The 19,573-nt window shown below is 41.0% G+C and overlaps 1 protein-coding gene across 3 annotated transcripts in view; it reads left to right on the top strand.

Annotated features, from left to right (window-relative positions):
• The first annotated feature begins 10,495 nt into the window (after nt 1-10,495).
• The window catches only part of vps13a (vacuolar protein sorting 13 homolog A), a 410,927-nt gene continuing 401,849 nt past the window's right edge, over nt 10,496-19,573 (top strand). For all 3 annotated transcript variants that reach the window (XM_060837965.1, XM_060837981.1, XM_060837974.1), the window contains exon 1: nt 10,496-10,722. In XM_060837965.1, the coding sequence (XP_060693948.1) occupies nt 10,623-10,722 (100 nt within the window). In that variant the 5' untranslated portion in view covers nt 10,496-10,622. The remainder of the gene's footprint in view (nt 10,723-19,573) is intronic.

Genomic DNA, 19,573 nt, shown 5'->3' on the forward strand with positions numbered 1-19,573 from the left:
TCAACAGACACATCGACCTGGACCCCACATACAAACTACTACAGCTGAAACTGACACCCGGAAGCGGCAAGAACAAACCACTATAAATACCGGAAGAAACATCAAAGCAGCGCTTCACAGGAGGCTCCAATAGCACTGATGATGTTCCCGAGCCGGGGAACGAAACATTTGCAGCAAAAACGTCCAGCTCGGCGAACAGAACCACAACAACGGACACCCAAGCTACAAATCTTCAACCAGACTTTAAAGGCTGTCATGGTCAGGGACACGTATTTCCACTAGCCAGGAGTCTGGGCAATTGAAAGTCAGTGCTGGCAGGTCAGATTGCTTGAGGGATGGGCCACTACGGTCCCATCACCTCGGTTCATAAATATTAAGGGGAAAAAAGGGCTGGAGGAAGGGGTGGGGGGCAGGGGAAGAGGGTCTGTGGGACATGTAGGCAGTTTTAGTTTCATGTGCACAGCTTGGATAATGACCTGGGTCCACGATTAATGATGAGGCTGAGAAGTGGCAGAGGAAAAAAAAAGGAGTAGAAACAAATATTGTAGTCCAGATCTCAAATATCTATGGCTTGGGAATCCGCCTAGTCTATTATGTGGAGTTATGGAAATTCTCATCTTTGGCTCGATGACATCTTTGAATCTAGGAGCAGACAATAATGAAATGATTCAACATTTTGTTGTTAAACACTAAATCAGCAGTGATAATGCTACTTACTGCTTCTATTTTGCACAAGTACTCCTTTTTCTAGTTATCTCAATAAGATGACATCATAAAATCTAAAACAAGTAAAAATATTTTACTCCCTAATTTACAATAATCCACATAAAATGGGAATCTTGGTAAAATGTCATCCAATCTGTTCCACCTACTGTCAAGATGAAACTACTATATAACACAGCACAGCTGAATAGCTTTGTTATAAACACTCATCATCAGACTAAAGTTCCTTGCGATTAATTCCTTTGATCAATCATTATTGTCTTCTTCGTCTTCAGAATTCTCTGTGATACATGTCATTGTAAAAATATATTTTCTTTGGACAATATATCTTACAATGGTATTTTGTGTCACAGCTGAAGCATCCATCAACTGTTTTCAAGACATTCCTGGCATTCATCTGACTCTATTGTTGATCTTCTGCTGGTGTATCAAGATATTTTCATCCTTATTCCTTCTGTTTGTAAGTCTTGTTGTTGCACTGATGCCTGCATCCAGTATCTGGGTGGTCTCAAAATGCAGCAATAATTGAGTCCTCTTTTCTTGGTAACAGAGTGGAATGTGCCATTTGCTCACCAAAGTTGCTGGGAATAACTGCTTCCTCACCATTATATTTAAGACAGGATACATCTGATTCAACAGCAAATGTTCCTCTGAGGACCGAACTCGAGTTAGAACCAGGACCCTGTTCCCATTTGACATCATAAAAATAATTCAACAATTTAAACACTAACATTTAAATTTCTAAATTGAACTTCTTCAATCCTTCACACAATCTGAAAAAAAAATTTACAATATGTTACTCCATGTAAAGTCAGGAATTTGACCCAGTGGAAGATTACATACTTTGTTTAATATGGCAACTATGCCCTCCTTGCCATGGACATTACTTGTGACTATATATCAACTTCATCCTTCCACAGGTCTTGTGACTCAGATACTGAAAACATCATATCCTGACAACTTAAATCAGCTTTCTGCCATTTTCTACAATGGTTACAAGGATTATAATTTTTCATTCGTTTTTTTTCCCAACCTTCAGTTTGAGGCAACCATTTTCTTCTGCTATCCTATAAGACCATGAGGTAAGATAAACTCTTGATAGACAATTGATAAAGAGGAATCCAAAGCCAGTCTTTGTTTGGAATAGATTTATTAACAGAATTAAATATTACAGGTCTAACTCGGTCCCACTCATTTGTGACTGTATCTTTAAACAGTGTTTTTAAAAACATTTTCTCATTAACCTGTTCAGAGATGTAACACACCTTTACAACAGATGGGACTTGAACCCAGATTACCTGGTTCAGCGGTTGATACAATTTTGCCACAAAAACACTCTTTAAATGTGCTTTTTATTGCTGTCAAGAAGTGCTCTGACACACAACTGAATGTTTTCTTCCCAATCACCAAATAAATGTATTTTCTTTTACCCAAAACTGCTACCACACACAGTTGAGCAACTTCCGACCAAAATCACTGTGACTTTTTAAAAAACTTGTTAACAACCACCAGTAAAACACCTGTGTAATCAACTGAATATTTACATGCAATGCCCATTATGGGCAATGCAAACTATCAAAAGGTGAGGGTGGAGTGTGGGCTAGGTAGAGCAGACAAGGACTAAATCAAAATGGTGTCACAGCACAGTATCCTTAACAGTGACCATCTCTTTCAAAAAACATCGAGAGCATTGGTGGATACCATATGTTCCTTCTCTAAGGACATCTGAGCACTAAGGTAACTGTGAAAAATGGGCAGACAGTCAGCAGAGATGACCCTTTCTACGGTCTGCTGTTTCCAGCCAGCCTGACCAGGCCCAGCGACAGATTCACAAGGAGGTCCCCCGATCTGCCCAAACCCCTCCACACTGGATGCTCAAAGATCAGGGCAGTAGGGCTGAAGTGCAATCAAAAATACAATAAAAGATTTTTCTAATAACTAAAAAGAGTGCAAATGCCCACAACCAACATATACATGGTCCACGGACTCCACAGCACCACAAAATAAACAGCTGAGCTGGGAGTCTGAGAACCACCTCAAATTGTTGTTATAATGTAAGGCTGCAGGCAACACTCTCCACCCCAGCAAGAGGGGCGATTTCCACGTAGAGTGCAGTCTACTGGGGAGCCCTGCTGCCTGACAGCAAATCAGGATATCAAGATATCTGGGCAGCAAACATAAGAGTTGAGGCAGATGTATGCAGCAGCAGCCTGTACAGAAAATGTATTTTTGCAAGGTTAAAAGACAAAGTCAGAGTCATACTTAGGAAGTGACTTAGGTGGTGGAGCACAGACTCGTGAGGGAGGTTCAGGAACTTGGGGCCAATATGACATTCCATCCAAAGAGGATTCTACTGCACAGCTGTGTATCCTCCAACAGGTGGATGACATCAGGTTTGAGCACTGCTGTTTTCATGCAGCAGACAGCTTTGGTTGAGAGCTGGATGTCCACTGACACCCTGCTTGCCAATTCCTGCAGCAACATCCAACCCAGGCCTTTGCCATTCAGCACGTTCCCAACTCTAGCAACCTGCATGGCCACAGTCCCCCTCTCCATCAGCCATTTGAACTTGCGATGGTGGAAATGAGAATTCCTGAGCAGTAGCTCTCTGACAATAGTCGCCACTCCTGACAGTGCGAATCGCCAGTACGGGTTGACCATGTTTCAGACATTGATCAGATCCTGCTAAAAAAAACAGGCTACATCCTGAGATAAACGTGCAGACCATTATGGTCAATAAACATGAGCTGCGTATTATTAAATGTGCTTAAGCAACCATTCAGTCAGGGCTCCACCTGTAAGTAGTCAGTTTACATTAATACAATTAACAGTGATAATTAATTAACAGTGATAAGGCTCTTGTGGTGCATTGTCTCTTCATATCATTTATATGGATTTTCAGAAGGCATTTAATATAGTCTGACATAAGAGACTATTAAATAAGGAACAGAGGGAAAATTACTGACATGATTGAGTGGGAGGCAACAGAGCATAGGGATAATGGGTAGCTACTTGAATTGAAAGGATGTGACCAATGGTATCCCACAAGAATCTGTGTTAGGACCTAAGTAAATAATTCACACTATTTATTAATAATTTGGCTAATGGCATGGAAAGGCAGATATGCAAATTTGCTATTGACATAGGTGACATTGAGGCTGATAACATAATATTTCAAAGGGGCACTGATAGGCTAGGTGAACTGATAAAACTGTGGTTGTACAAGTTCAATACAAGCACATGTGACAATATTCATTTTGGACTGAAAAGGTTTAGATTAGAATACTTTCCAGATGGCATGAAGTGTGGGATAATGGCTCAGTGGTTAGCATTGTTGCACCAGGCACCTGGGTTTGATTCCAACCTCAGGTGACTATTTGTGTGGAGTCTGCACATTCTGCCTGTGTTTGCGAGGGTTTCCTCTGGGTGCTCTGGTTTCCTCCCACTATCCAAAGATGTTCAAGTTAGGCGCACCTGGCAATATTAAATTGCCCTTAATGTCCAGGGATGTACAGGCTAGGTGGATTAGCCAAGAGAAATGCAGGGTTACAGGGATGATTCTGGGTGGTATGTGCTTTGGAGAGTTGGTGTGGACTTCTTAGGCCAAATGGCCTGCTTCCCCACAATAGGGATCCTAGTTAAAAAAAATACAAGAGATGTTCAAAGAGATGCATGGTAGACTAATTAGTTAAGTTAGATCACTTGGGATTCAGGGTGAGCTTGCCTACTGGATACAAAATTGGCTTTATGGTAAGAGACAGAGAGTAGTGGTGGAGGTTTCTTTCAGACTGGACACCTGTGCCCAGTGGTGTTCCTCAGGGATCAGCACTGGATTCACTTTTGTTTATCATAAATATAAATGAGTTGAATGAGAATATAGGAGGTATGGTTAGTAAGACTGCAGATGACCAATTGAGTCAATAGGCTAAGGAGTGGCAGGTGAAGTTTAATTTGGATAAATGTGGGATATTGCATTTTGGTATTACAAACAAAGACAGGATTTATACTATTAATGGTAGGGCACAGGGTAGAGTTGTAGAACGGAGACAGCTGGGGTTCAGGTGTAGAATTTTTTAAAATTTGTATCACAGGTGGACAGGTTTTATTAAGAAGGCGTTTAATACGCTTACCTTCATTGCTCAGATCTTTAGAGTATAGGAGTTGGGGATGTCATGTTGACATTGTACAGGATATTGGTGAGGCCTCTTCTGGAATACTGTATCCAGTTCTGGTCACCCTGTTATAGGAAGGATATTATCAAACTGAGAAGGTTCAGAATAGATTTGTCAGGATGTGGCTGGGAATGGAGGGTTTGAGATATAAAAATAGACTGGAAAGACTGGGACATTTCTTTATTGGAGTATAGGAGGTTGAGGGGTGACATTATTGAGGTTTATGAAATCATGACTGGTATAGATAAGGTGAATAACAAGGGTCTTTCTCTCGGGTGGGGAAGTTCAAAACTGGGAGTGAATTCTTAAGGTGAGAGGAGAAAGATTTAAAAAGGACAAGGGATGATTTTTTTCCACAGAGTGGTTTGTGTGGAATGAAATGCCACAGAAAGTTGTGAATGCAAATACAGTTACAATGTTCAAAAGACATTTGGATAAGTTCATGAATAGGAAAGGCTTGGGGGGATATAGGCCAAGCACAGTCAGGTGGGACTAGTTTAGTTTGGGAACATGGTCAGCGTGGACTAGTTGGACCGAAAGGTCTGTTTCTATACTGTATGACTCAACGAACTGGAGGTTCAAGTGCATAGGTCACAAAAATGCCACAAACAGGTGCGGAAATTAATCAAGAAGGCTAATGGAATGCTGGCCTTTATATCTAGAGAACTGCAGTATAAGGAAGCAGCAGTTATGCTGTAGCTATACAAAAATCTGGTCAGATCCTACTTGGAGTACTACGAACAGATCTAGGCACTACACCTTATGAAGGATATATTGGCCTTGGAAGGAGTTAGATTAGGAAGCACTCATACACACAAAGGTAGAGGTTTGGAACTCTTTGATAAATGGTAGTTGACACTAGAACAGTTATTAGTTTTAAATCTAATATGGACTTTTTGTTGTTAACCCTCCCCAACGATATTAAGGGATATGGACCAAAGGCAGGTAGAGTAGGCCATTGATCAGACATGATCTCATTGCACGGAAGAATGGACTCCAGGGACTGAATGACCTACTCCTGTTACTATGCGTGACCCTAACACCAGCAGAGCTCCTGATGGTATCATTCGTGGGGTCACTGGAGTGCAGAATCCTCTCCACCATGTCAAGATGGAAATCCACAGAGATGCTGTTCTGCAACCAAATGAAACTGCGCATGCAGCATGACAAAGCATTCGTTTTTGGCATATATTCAATTAAGGCTTTATTGCATTCCCCTATAACTCAGTATTCCAGGACCATTGGTAGCATATGATGGGAAAAAAAATCACGTAACTAGAATGCAAATTGTCTTAAAGTTATACAAACAATTTTTTCACCTTTCTTATCAGTTATCGGAAATATTGCCTACAAATCCTGCTATAAGATGCAGGCAGGATGATAGAGTTTATAAGGCTCATAACGAATAGTTGGGGGCAAATGGTTAAGGATTTGAAATTCATTGGGGATAGTCCCATGTTTATTTAAAAACTGCTGATTTATAGTTCTGGTGACTACTTTAAAACAAATGCCTTCCAATTTAATCATTGGGGCTCATGTGGCACAAGAGGCCTGTGTTCAAGCAACTGCTCCAAATGTGTGTCATATGTGATCAGATTGATTATCAACATTTATGAGGCTCAGAGGAGAAGTTTGTGCACAAAGGAGGATGACATCACATCAAGTTTATGCTGCCATGACATGTAACCTTTCTGAAATAGTTGCCACTGATCTAAAGGTGTGATTAGATTAGATTCCCTACAGTGTGGAAATAGGCCCTTTGGCCCAACCAGTCTACACCGACTCTCTGAAAAACAACCCACCCAGACCCGTTTCCCCTCTGACTAATGGCCAATTCACCTGTCCTGCATATCTTTGTGATTGTGGGAGGAAAGTGGAGCATCTGGAGGAAACCCACGCAGACACAGGGAGAATGTGCAAACTCTACACAGACATTCGCCCAAGGCTGGAATAGAACGTGGGACTCTGGTGCTGTGAAGCAGCAGTGCTAATCACTGAGCCACCGTGCTGCCCCAAAGCAGCAATCTGACAGATCCGTTTTACTGCAGAATGAAACAATTCATATTCTGGTTTTATCCTGGTGCCTTTCCTTTAAAAGTCACTTTAGAAACCACAACACTGCGATGGCCGGGAATCGAACCCGGGTCAACTATCTGGAAGGCAGCTATGCTCACCACTATACCACCATCACCCTATAGGTATAGGGCAATGAAAGAAAAAAAACTTTTAATACAACACTTTATAGATATGCAAACTAGATTTAGTCTTCTACAGTTACACATATCAAAAATAACAGGATGATTATAGACAGTCACGTAGAAATGGTGAGCTTGCAGACTTGGACAGTGATTAATTTCCTGACTGATAACGAAAAGAAATTTGCTAATGATGAGTTGAGAGATTTGTACGAAAACATTGACACAATGGTCAAAAATATTGCAGCTGAAGCTTTTAAGTAATGAAAAGAATCATGAAGTGATTGATGAAATGCTGCAGAAGATCTGAGCAGAACAAGCAAGCTGCAAGTTGACAAGTGCATTGGCACGAGCTGTTCATGTAGGAAATTTACCTTGAATGTTGTGTTTTGTTCATTCATGATTTGTCTAGCATTTATTGCCCATCTCAAACAGCTCACTCAACCACATTATTGTGGATCTGGAATCACATATACAGTAGACAAACAGGAGGCTGGAAGAACACAGCAAGCCAGGAGGTGAAGTCAACCTTTTGGGTATAACCTTCCTTCAGGATTAGATGCAGGGGTAGGTGGCGCTACAGATTTAAGGAGAAGGGTGGGAAGAAAGGTAGCGACAGGTGAATACAGGTAGTTTAGATTAGATCAGATTCCCTACAGTGTGGAAACAGGCCATATCAACCCTCCGAAGAGTAACCCACCCTATATTTACCCCTGACTAATGCACCTAACACTATGGGCAATTTAGCATGGCCAATTCACCTGACCTGCACATTTTTGGATTGTGGGAAGAAACCGGATCACCCGGAGGAAACCCACACAGACATGGGGAGAATGTGCAGACTCCACACAGACAGTCGCCCAAGGCTGGAATTGAACCCAGGTCCCTGCGAGGCAGCAGTGCTAACCACTGAGCCACCGTGCAGTGGGAGGGATAAATCTGGTTGGTAGGTGTAAGGAAGGATCGGTAGGTGAAATGGAAGGAAGGAGGCAGAGCTTGAAAGGGAGCTGGGGAATGGGTGGGATAGTTATTTGAAATTCCAGAACTCAATGTTAAGTCCTCTGGGCTGTAGGCTGCCCAGGTGGAAGATGGGGTGTTGTTCTTCCAATTGTTATTATGTTTGGAGGGGGTTACTGATCCTTCAGTCCAGATTCATCCCTCCCATCGACCAACCAGGTCGTACCACTACCTGAGTTCACCTATCTCTACCTCACCACTCTGCTACTCACCACACCGTCTTCTCCCCCTTTATCTGTATCTCCACTTCGTCCCTAGTCCTGAAGAATGGTTATGCCTGAAACATTAACTTCTCCATCTCCTGATGCTGCCTGGCCTGCTGTGTTATTCCAGCCCCCTATTTGTCAACTTTGGATTCCAGCATCTGCAGTTTTTTTTGTCTCTAACTGGAGTCACGTATAGGCCACACTGGGTAAGGGTGACAGATTTCATGCCCTAAAGGATATTAGTAAAGCAGATGGATTGTTATGACAATCAACATTAGTTACATGGTCACCATTAGCTAAGCATTACAATTCCAGATTTCGATTAAAATAAATTTTACCCTAATGATATCTGAATCCATGTGTCCAGAACATTGGCTAGGGGCTCTGGGTTACAACTTCAGTGACATAATCACTATGCGACTGCTTCCTCAAGGCCAGCACTTGTTGCCCATCCCTGATTGCCACTGGAACTGAGTTTCTTGACAGGCTATTTCAGAGAATAGTCAAGAGTTGACCACATTGTTTTGGTCTGGACTAAAGGATAGTGAATCAGATGGGTTTTTAATTACAATTGATAATAGTTTCACAGAGAGACTAGCTTTTAATTCCAAAATGATTTAATTAGTTTAAATTCTACCAGCCATCACAATGGCATAATTCAGAGGCCCATCAACCTGGGCTTTTGGAATATTAGTTCAATGATATTATCACTGTTACTTATCACCATCTCCCCTCAGTGAAGTTCATGGACTGACAAAAATGGATAAAAGAACAGAAACTAAAAGTGCAGTGAGAATTCTCATAATGGGTCCAAGACTGCTCTTACATTGGAAAACAATCATGTACTTCAAATGAGAGTCTCTGACCACTACTCACATTCTGCCTGGCCTTATCAGTAGTGAAGTGCACACAGATCCTGCCCTGGCAAGCCTTCTATCCATCACTAGGAAAGCTCATTTGGCTGGAGAGCAATGCAGGGTAAAGTCAATAGCATAAGTTTATTTCCTACACTGGTTGAGGTTATCATGAAGGTCTCTCCTTCTCAATCTCACCCGTTATCTGAGGAATAGTGGTCCTCAGGTTAAAACACCACCAGTCATCCCTCTCGCTAATGAGAGAGCAGCCTTAAGATCTGGCCAGACTCTGGTATCTTTAACTTGATTAATAAACAGAAGTTTCTGGCAGAAACTCAGCAGCTCTGGTGGCATCTGTGGAGAGAAACACAGCCTTCTGAAGGGAGAAGCTGCTCCTCCCTGTAAAATCACTTTAAATTTATGACTCTAGTTAGGTGCAAATGAAGCAAGGGTGATGTGGGAGAAAAAAATTCACACTAAGTTCTTAGAGTATGGAAATGTGGTAGAGGCAGGTTCAATTAAAGTCCTCAAGCGGACATTGGATTACTATTTGGATAGAAATGGTGTGTTGGGATATGGGGAAAAGGCAGGAGATTAGCCCTAGCCAATAGAAGCAGCGGAGGCTTACTTTTGCTCCTATGTCTCATATGTTCAAGCCACTCCAGTAAATAGGATAAAGACATAATTTTAATTATAATAACTAGAAGTGTATTCCTCTGCTACCCAATATTATGAGATGGTACAATGCAGGGGCGTAACAAAGCGATCAGTAAATGTGCCTTTTGCACAGTCACGTGCTGAGTCCTTTTTAACGCAATACGATTTCACAAGGCCCGTTATGTAGGTTCCTGCCGTTTTTTTCCACAAAAAATGTCGTTCCGCTCGTTTAGATTCCGATCTGTACAATTTCTCTTATGAATATTATCGTATTATTTGAAAATTTATTTTGCTTGATTTAAAATCTGTCATATTCAAGAATTATTTATAGAAATAACGCAATTTTATCACATTAGGCCTGTTAAATGAACTGCACTCATTACTTGCTGATTATAAATAAAACAGTCAATAAGTATTTCTTATTTATTTTAACTCCCCCTCCTGATGACCAGGATTCCGGGACAATATTATATTTTAAAATAACTGAAATTCGTTACTATGAAGAAGAACTCTTACTGCACTAAATTGAGCCGTCATTCTGCTGACACCGACGACCATCCGCAATTGCGGAAGCGAGCACGCCCATCGTGAGCGCGCACGGCCTTTCCGAGCTCGTCAGATGGGTTCCGACAGTCGCCGTTGGTGTGCTGAGTGCGTCGCCCTGAGAGAGAGCGAGGCAGGGCTGCTCGCGCTAGTTCCGGTTCACTGTGCGATCGTTTTCTTTTGAATCCTTTGGTGTGGTTCTTGGAGACAGGAGGAGGCGGTGGTGGCTGGGCCGAGGATGGTGATCGTAAGACGATGGTGTTCGAGTCTTTAGTGGTCGAGGTTTTGAACCGTTTCTTGGGGGATTATGTGGTGAACTTGGACACTTCGCAGTTACAGTTAGGAATTTGGGGAGGTAAAGTTTATAATTTGCATGTTCGCCTTATTTGGTGTCTCTATATATAATGTCTGGGTATTTGACAAATACCTGCGTGAGTCTCCGTCGCTGGGTGTGGAACCTCTCTCTCCCTGGAGAGAGAGTGACCCACCCACCAGGATTCTGCAGTAAAATGCACCATGGCAATTTTCTTATTTGTTTCTGAAGAAACTATTAATTTTATATAGTTTGCAACAAATAAATATAATTGCTTTGCGCATTTCAGTATTTAAGGCTGCAAAGCAGCAAGTAGGTTTTTGTGCATATGGTTCTTCTATATTGCATGACTTTACATTCAGATAATTTCAAATTGTAGTTTATTAGACACTTGCTTATTGACTTTATATTTAATTTGATACAGAACTAGGGCTTTAACATAGCGAATGTTTTAAACTCGTCGCTATGGATTATATAGCTTGCTACCTTTTCATTTCTCTTTCTGTGCTTCTCGAATGCATACGACTTACTATATTAACTCGTGTAATTATACACGTCTTTCTGTAAGAGCTTTGTAGCTGCGTTGACAACAGAACAGTACACATAAACCTTACTCATTAAGCAGTAGTGAATTTGAAGAATGGCATATAACTTGGGAGTTGTAAACCCCTAAAGCCAAGTTTAGACAGCCTGACATAAAGTCGTCTTTCTTCAGTTTTTTTTCTCTTTTAGAGTCAGAGGGATGTACAGTATGAAAACAGACCCTTTGGTCCAACCTGTCCATGCCGACCAGATATCCCAACCCAATTTAGTCCCACCTGCCAGCACTTGACTCCTATCCCTCCCTTCCTATTCAATGTTGCCCCTTAAATGTTGCAATTGTACCAGCCTCCATCACTTTCTCTGGCAGCTCATTCCATACATGTACCACCCTCTGTGTGAAAACATTGCCCCTTAGGTCCCTTTTATATCTTTCCACTCTCACCCTAAACCTATGCCCTCAAGTTCTGGACTCCCCGACCCCTGGAAAAAGACTTTGCCTATTTACCCTATCCATGCCCCTATGATTTTGAAAACCTCTAAGGTCACTCCTCAGCCTCAGCCTATTCAGCCTCTCCCTATAGCTCAAATCTTCCAACTCTGGCAGCGTCCTTGTAAATCTCTTCTGTATCCTTTCAAGTTTCACAACATCTTTCCGATAGGAAGGAGACCAGAATTGCACGCAATATTCCCAATAGTGGCCTAACCAATGTCCTGTACAGCTGCAACATGACCTCCCAACTCCTGTACTCAATACTCTGACCAATAAAAGAAAGCATACCAAATGCTGCCTTCACTATCCTATCTACCTGCGACTCCACTTTCAAGGAGCTATGAACCTGCACTCCAAGGTCTCTTTGCTCAGCTACAGTCCGTAGGACCATACCATTAAGTGAATACATCCTGCTAAGATTTGCTTTCCCAAAATTCAGCACCTCACATTTATCTGAATTAAACTCCATCTGCCACTTCTCAGCCCTTTGGCCCATCTGGTCCAGATCCTGTTGTAATCTGAGGTAACCCTCTTCGCTGTCCACTACACCTCCCAATTTTGGTGTCATCTGCGAACTTACTACCTGTACCTCTTATGCTCGCATCCAAATCATTTCTGTTATGCTTCCTTGTTTTCAGTTTTTCTTAAAGAAAATATGGTGTAACTGCTGTCATTCTGGCTATATCAGACAGTCGAAAATGAAGATTATAGTTATTGCACTTCTGATTTCATTGTTTACTTAAGAGTTTTTACGAAAGAAATCGATGATTTTTGATGTCTTATGTCCGATAAAGGACAAGGACTGACTTTAATTAGCCTGTTGTCCTGTGTACCAGTATAAAGGAAGAATATTGCTGTTAACTGTGTACTTACGTTTTAGCATACTTGCTGTAAAGCAGAACATTAGAGCAATTTATTTGCTATGAAACATTATGCAATATATTTGGCAACTTCTGCAAACTTAGAGTTGTAAAGATTGCTCTGAGCACAATGTTATATTTTGGTCTATGCATGAAAACCTAGACTATATATTGAAAGCAGTTCAGAGAAGGTTTGCTCAGCTGATTCTGATAATGAAGGAATTTTTTATGCAGAAATGTTGTGCAACTTGGCCCTATACTCATTGCTGTTCAGAACAATTCTATATTCTATTGAAACAGACGATTGAGGGGGTTGTTAAATCAAATCAGAGAATCCTTACAACCTCAGCTAGATCTCAAAGATATTTCCTTTTTGCTTAGCAGCCTTGAACTGGAGGCACAGTATGTTTTTAAACAAAATCTCCCTTTTAAAACCAAGTATCTGAGGGTTGTTACTCTGTGAACTTGCTTCCTCAGAGCAATAGGGGCTTTACAAGAGCTAACGTTTAATGGGTGAAATGAGATCATAGATACCACCATTACACGTGGGGACAGCTCTCGCTGTGAGTAGCAGGTATTCACTCATGTGACTTTGCCAATGTTGTCTATCTCCTATGCTGCAGATAAGGATGCTCTGAGGCATGGTACATTGGTAAGACTGAGCAAAGACCACGGCAGTGGATGAATGGACACTGCACAACAATCAACAGATGGGAGTGTTTCCTCCATGTCGGAGAACTCCAGCAGTCTGGGACATTTGACCTTGGACCTTTGGGTGACCATCCTCCAAGGCCGACTTTGGGATAGGCACAATACAAAGTGGCCAAGCAGAGGCTGATAGCCATGTTTGGTACCCATGGGGATGGCCTCAACCAGGACCTTGGTTTCGTGTCACACTACAGGTGACCTCTCTGCACCATACATTTGGTACTCCCTGACCATCAATTTAATGGTCCCATTAATCTATTTAAAATAAATTGTTAATGCCCTCATTAAATACTGGGCAGAGGAATGTTATATGGGCATTAATTTCACATCCACATATTGGTCTTGTGAAAAAATTACCGCTTGAGTTGGGCAAGCAAAGATTTTATTAAAGCATTTGGACTTTTAAAGGAAATGTCCACCGACATAGTGAATGCACTGGTAGTAATCTTACATGAATTCTTGGGTTCTGGACAAGTGCCAGAAGATGTGAAAATTGCTAACAAACATCATCTTTTTTCCCAAACAAAAAAGGTGTAACTATAAGTCGGTTAGATTAATGTCTGTTATTAGGAAAATATTTGAGTATTATAAAGGATGTAATCTTGAAATGCATAATATGATCAAGCAGAGTCAGCATGGTTTCATAAAAGGACAATCATGCCTGATAAAACTTTTTACAATTCTTTGAGGTGGTAACAAGCAGTGTAGAGAAAAGGAACCAGTACATGTATTGTGATAAGTTTCAAATTTCTAAAAGGCATTTGCTGAAGTACTGCACGTGAGGCTTTTTAATATTTTAAGAGTGCATGGTATTGTTGGTAATATATTTACCTGGATAGAGGATTGTCTAATTAATAGAAGAAAGTTTTAGGATAAAAGGGGCATTTTCAGGATAGCAACTGAGTGCCACAGGTATCAATGCTGGGACCACAATTAATTGTATAATATTAATGACATGAATGAGAAAAGTAAATGTATTGCCAAGTTTGAGGATGACCCATAAATAGATGGGAAGGTGGGTAGGTGTTAGAATGGAAGTAAGGAGTTTACAAAGGATTATAGACCAGTTAAATGAGTGGGTAAAATCTTGGCAGAATATAATGTGGGGTAATTTCTGTTTGGCAGGAAAAATGGGACAGCTGAATATTATTTAAGTATGGAAGGATTGCAGGAAGCGGCAGGCCCAGAGGGATTTGCATGTCGAAAGTGCATGAATCACAAAAAGCTAGCATCCAAGTTCAGGCAGTAAGAAAGGCCACTGAAGTGTTCGCCCTCCTTTCTTCTCAAAGGGATAGACTAGAATAGAAAAATGGGGAGGGCTTACTAAAGCTGTGCAAGACACCAGTCAGACCATAACTGGACCACTGTGAACAGGGTTGGTTCCTTTTAGCTAAGGAGATATGTATTGACATTAGAAGCAGTCCAGAGAACTTTCTCCAGGCTGGTCAAAGGAAGAGGGTCTGTTTTGTAAGGAGAGGTTGAGTAGATTGGGCTTATACACGTGGGAGTTTAGAAGAATGAGAGGTGACCATACTTGAAATATAAAGAATTCTTAGGGAACTTGACAAGGTAGATATGGAAAGTTTCTTTCTCCCTTGGGGCCAGAGGTACAAATATCAGTCGATTGATTGCCTAGTTATGTGGAATTTTGTTTTCTCAAGGTTAGGGCAACACAGTGGCTCAGTGATTAGCCTGATCACAGCACCAGGGACCTGGGTTTGATTTCAGCCTTGAGCGACTGTGTCTGTGTGGAGTTTGCACGTTCTCCCCATGTCTGCATGGGTTTCCTCTGGGTGTTTCGGTTTCGTCCCACAGTCTAAAGATGTGCAGTTTAGCTGAATTGGTCATTCTGAATTACTGTGTTCAGCGATGTGTAGGTTAGGTACATTAGTCAGAGATAAATGTTAGAGTAGTAGGGTAGGGAATGGGTCTAGGTGGGTTACTCTTTGAAGGGTTGGTGTGGATTTGTTGGGCAAAAAGGCCTGTTTCTGCACTGTAGGGATTCTACACTGTATGAAGTGGTGAGCCTATAGAATTCTTTGCTGTAGAGAACGACAGAAGCAGAGTCATGAAGTATATTCAAGGTTGAGATGGACAGATTTCTAACCATGAAGGCAGTCCAGTTTGTGATAAGGCAGGAAAGTGAAGTTGAGGATTATTAGCTCAGTCGTGATCGCACTGGTGAAATGGTCTCAATGGGCCAAAAGGACTTCTGTTCCTACGTCTTATGAACTTGCAAGCACGAGCTCATCTTCTTTACACAAATAAGTTGTCAAATATAAAGTTTTCAATTATCCTTTATAATTCTCAACTTCATGCAGTTTCTTGTACTCTCAGCTTTGTGTCTGCTAGTTTTCATGGTAGCTCAATCATCTTGTCTGGCCTTTAGTTCACTTGTATCCTTGTACTGTGTCACAGTGAATCTTATGCGCACACAAGCTATTACTATCACAACATGGAAGAAATTGAGCATAACCGCAGCAATTAAAGACACTTGTGCAATTTAATTTCATGTAACTCTTCTTATATTAACCCCCTCATCCTCCCTTCAATCCTTCCTGTTGGGCCCCTGGTCAGGTGCAACTTGCCAATAGCTGCAGGATTGCTATTGGTGTCAGTGGACTTTACATCTTCTAAGGCTTTATTCAAGTCCTAATGATCTACAAAGGGCCTGGAGCCACCATCAAGTTGCGTATGAAAATCAGAAACACTTATGAAAATTTTTGCTATTTGCTGGAAGATTGTGGTGGTTATGGTGTTTATCGTTCATTAATCAAAGTTTAAAAACCTCACAACACAAGGTTATAGTCCAACAGGTTCATTCGGAGGCATTAGCTTTTGAAGCACTGCTGCATCTTCAGGTGGTTGTGGAGCAGAATCATAGGATACAGGATTTATAGCAACTGGATTGCACTGTCATGAAATGTAATAAACAAATTTAGATCAAGTCTTTTATTTTTTAGAATGGTCATGTTCGTTTCGATTCTTTCAATTGTAAATCTCAGAACTTTTTAAAGTTACATTCTCAAAATATCTTTAACAATAGGTGCCATCTCAGCTCAGGTAATGCATTGAAGTTAGTCTGTCTGTCTGTCCCAGTGTACAGAATCTTACATAGGTTTATGCAGTTTTTGAGCAGAATAAAATGTAATTCCACAAGTACAAATTCACCCTGCAAACTTGTATGTGCATGCAGGAGAGACTGTGTGTGTGTGTGTGTGTGTGTGTGTGTGTGCACTAGAGTTTAAGTCTGTGAGAAGGTGCCTGTGAGAGTGTGGGGGTTGTATGTGTGAGGGATGAGAGAGAGAGCTTGTGTGTGTGCGTGTAGTGCATTTGGGTCACCTGTAATGTGACATGAATACAAGGTCCCAGTTGAGGCCATCCCCATGATACCGAACTTGACTATCAGCCTCTGCTCGGCCATTTTTTTGCATTGTTGCCTGTCCTGAAGTCCTGTTCATTAATCAGTGTGACCACAGTGTGTGCACTGCTTGGAATGCCATCAGTCTCTCTTAGTCATTAACTGTAATTGCCGCTAACAGCAATCTGACTTGTGCTGCATTCTTGCCATCTGGCTCAGTTACCAGCTGAGCGCTCCAATACTGTAAGCCACAGTCTTGATGAGGATCACCTGCATATTTCCCATTGTGGTTGCATGATGGTGTTTTATAAATCCCTTTTGTTCATATTTAGAATCCTTTCCATTGCTGACTGAACTGTTTTTTTCTGGGATAGCTTTAATATTTGATAAATAATTCTGCCACTGGCTGAATACGTAACTGGTGAGGACTCTACCTGAAAGTTTGTTACAGTAAGGGTGCTGATGATCAGAGTGGAAAGTGTGATTGTTGTCACCCCAGTCCATCATGGGAACGCTGTTTATCAGTGACGAAACAACACCACATAGAAGAATTTCTTTTGTGTCTTAGGCCTTTTTGAAGAGGACGGACTGATTCTGTCATGGTAGAATAGCTGCTAATGGTTTTTGGTTATTACATGAACAGGTTTTGTAATACCGTGATCAAGTACAACACTTTCATGATATAAAAAGATACTGTTAAACCTCGAGCTATGTATCTGCAGGATCCTATGTGATGCACAAATTCATCCTTCTCCAAGCCCATAGATTCAAATTTACATTCTCTTAATAGGTTACATTGGCATGTTCTTGCAGTATTATCTGCAGAGGCTCTCCTGCTCTCCCGCCCTGCTGTTAGACTGAGAGTTAGTTGTATTAACGATGATCTGGGATAGTAGTTCTGATCCTACTGTTATGTCCTCACTCTGGACCTTTTATGGCTGAAAGTGCACATTCCATTCTGTGAATCAGGTCTGTGCTGGAGATTCATACTAACTTAAGGACTCGACTGGTATTTCTGAACAAATCCTACCAGTATTTCTTAAGCTTCACTTTGCCCTTCTACTCAGGGTTTGTCTGGTCTTCAAGGGGCTATGTGATGCTACCAACTAAAACTTTCTAAGCTCTCCTTACAGACATGCATGCATAGAAACAAATAAGGAAAATAGAGGTCCAAAAACTGGAAAATTAGCTAACTGACATTTGCTTCCCAGATCGCATGTTAAGGTGATCCTTTGGTGAGCCTGGCCTTTGCTGTTCAGTAGTCTTTCTCTGAATGCTTCTACTGGTTTGTAACAGGCACAGAGTATGTGGTTCACTTGGAATATTTCAATTCAAGAGTAACAGTTCACAGCAATGCCTGCAGGAAAGATAACTGGTTTGCCAGATATCCCACAGGAGCTTGGCTGGATAGATTTTTTTTTGCTGAGATTGTAATTTACTAAAGCATGCACTATACAAGTCCTTTGTTTTAAGAATAAAACAAAACAAATGTTTACCAACAACAGAAATGAGGATGGACTGGGGGAAGAAAATCCTATCCTATATTAAAGGAACTGATTCAAAGATTTTTAAATATGAAAAATAACGAAGTACAGTACAGCTTAAAAGCATTGCTGTGATTCTAAGAAATTGCAGTTACCAGAAAATAGCAAGACCAGCCCTGCTCATTTCCAAGGGGTCTCTTTTTTTGTTGTTTGTTTCAATTACTTCAAGTGCGAAGTATTAAAATTTCAACTGATCAGTTGAAAGAAGTGGATTTAAACTTAAAGTTTAAAAGCCTGCCTCAGGTATAGTATAGTTTCCTTCCTTCAACTATCAGGAGCATAAAAATAATTATGAAAATTATTAACATTTGAACAGATCAATTGAAATTTTAATAATTTTTATGCTCCTGATGGTTTCCTTCCTTTAGCTATACTTTACCTGAGGCAGGTTTTTAAAGTTCAAGCTTAAATCCACTTCTTCACTGGTTGTATCCCCAACTCTTCAGTCACTTTTATTTTGTGTGTGTTATGGCCCAGGTAGATTGAAAACAGCTACTAATGGGGAGAATTTAGTTTATAAAAATCTTCCAAAAAGCCATATAAACAAAACCCATCAACTTACCTCTGTCCACGTTTGTCACCTCTTCCAAAAAAAAGAGGATTGTCAGGCATGATCTCTCCTTTGTGAATCCATTCTGACTCTCCCTGATTAATTGAAATTTTTTGAGGTGATCGGTTACCTTTTTCCTTGATTATAGACGAGCAAGAGGGGAATAATGTTTTTGACCTTGACCTCTACTCAGTCTATATGTGTTATGTATGCTGACAGTTGGTAGAAGTGACCATGCTTGCTCCTTATATGGTCGAGAATGTGTTGCTGGGAAAGCACAGGTCAGGCAGCATCCAAAGAGCAGAAGAATTGACATTTCGGGCATAAGCCTTTAATCAGGAATGAGACTTGAGGGCCAGGGCTGGGAGATAAATGGTGGGGGAAGTGGAGATTGGGGGCATGATAGCTGAGAGAGCAATAGGTGGATGAAGGTGAGGGAGAAGGTGCTAGTTTGAGGGGGGAGGGGAGGTGGAGGCTTTCGATTGAAATGAAATGAGTTAACTTGCTTCCACTCCTTAGGTTTGCTACTTTTGATAGAAACTTTAGATACTGTTCGGATCTGATACTGTTCTTTGTTTATTTTGGTTGGGCCACTTTTCTTGTTGTTCTCTCACCTGAAAGGAATGTATAACACTTGCAATTTAGGATCTAATTTTGGATTGGACTTCATTTTCATAGCCAGTGAAGAATTCTTCTCATTTCGTGGGAATGCTTTAGGGAACTTTGATTATTATTTAAATCCTTTCCATTGTACTAAATCAAATCTAGGATAGCCTGCACTCTAGTTGGTTTCTTGGTGTATTACTGTAAAATACCATCTTGTGTACACTCAGGGAT

Source organism: Hemiscyllium ocellatum, chromosome 2, assembly GCF_020745735.1.
Source record: "Hemiscyllium ocellatum isolate sHemOce1 chromosome 2, sHemOce1.pat.X.cur, whole genome shotgun sequence".
In the NCBI taxonomy this organism is placed as follows: domain Eukaryota; kingdom Metazoa; phylum Chordata; class Chondrichthyes; order Orectolobiformes; family Hemiscylliidae; genus Hemiscyllium; species Hemiscyllium ocellatum.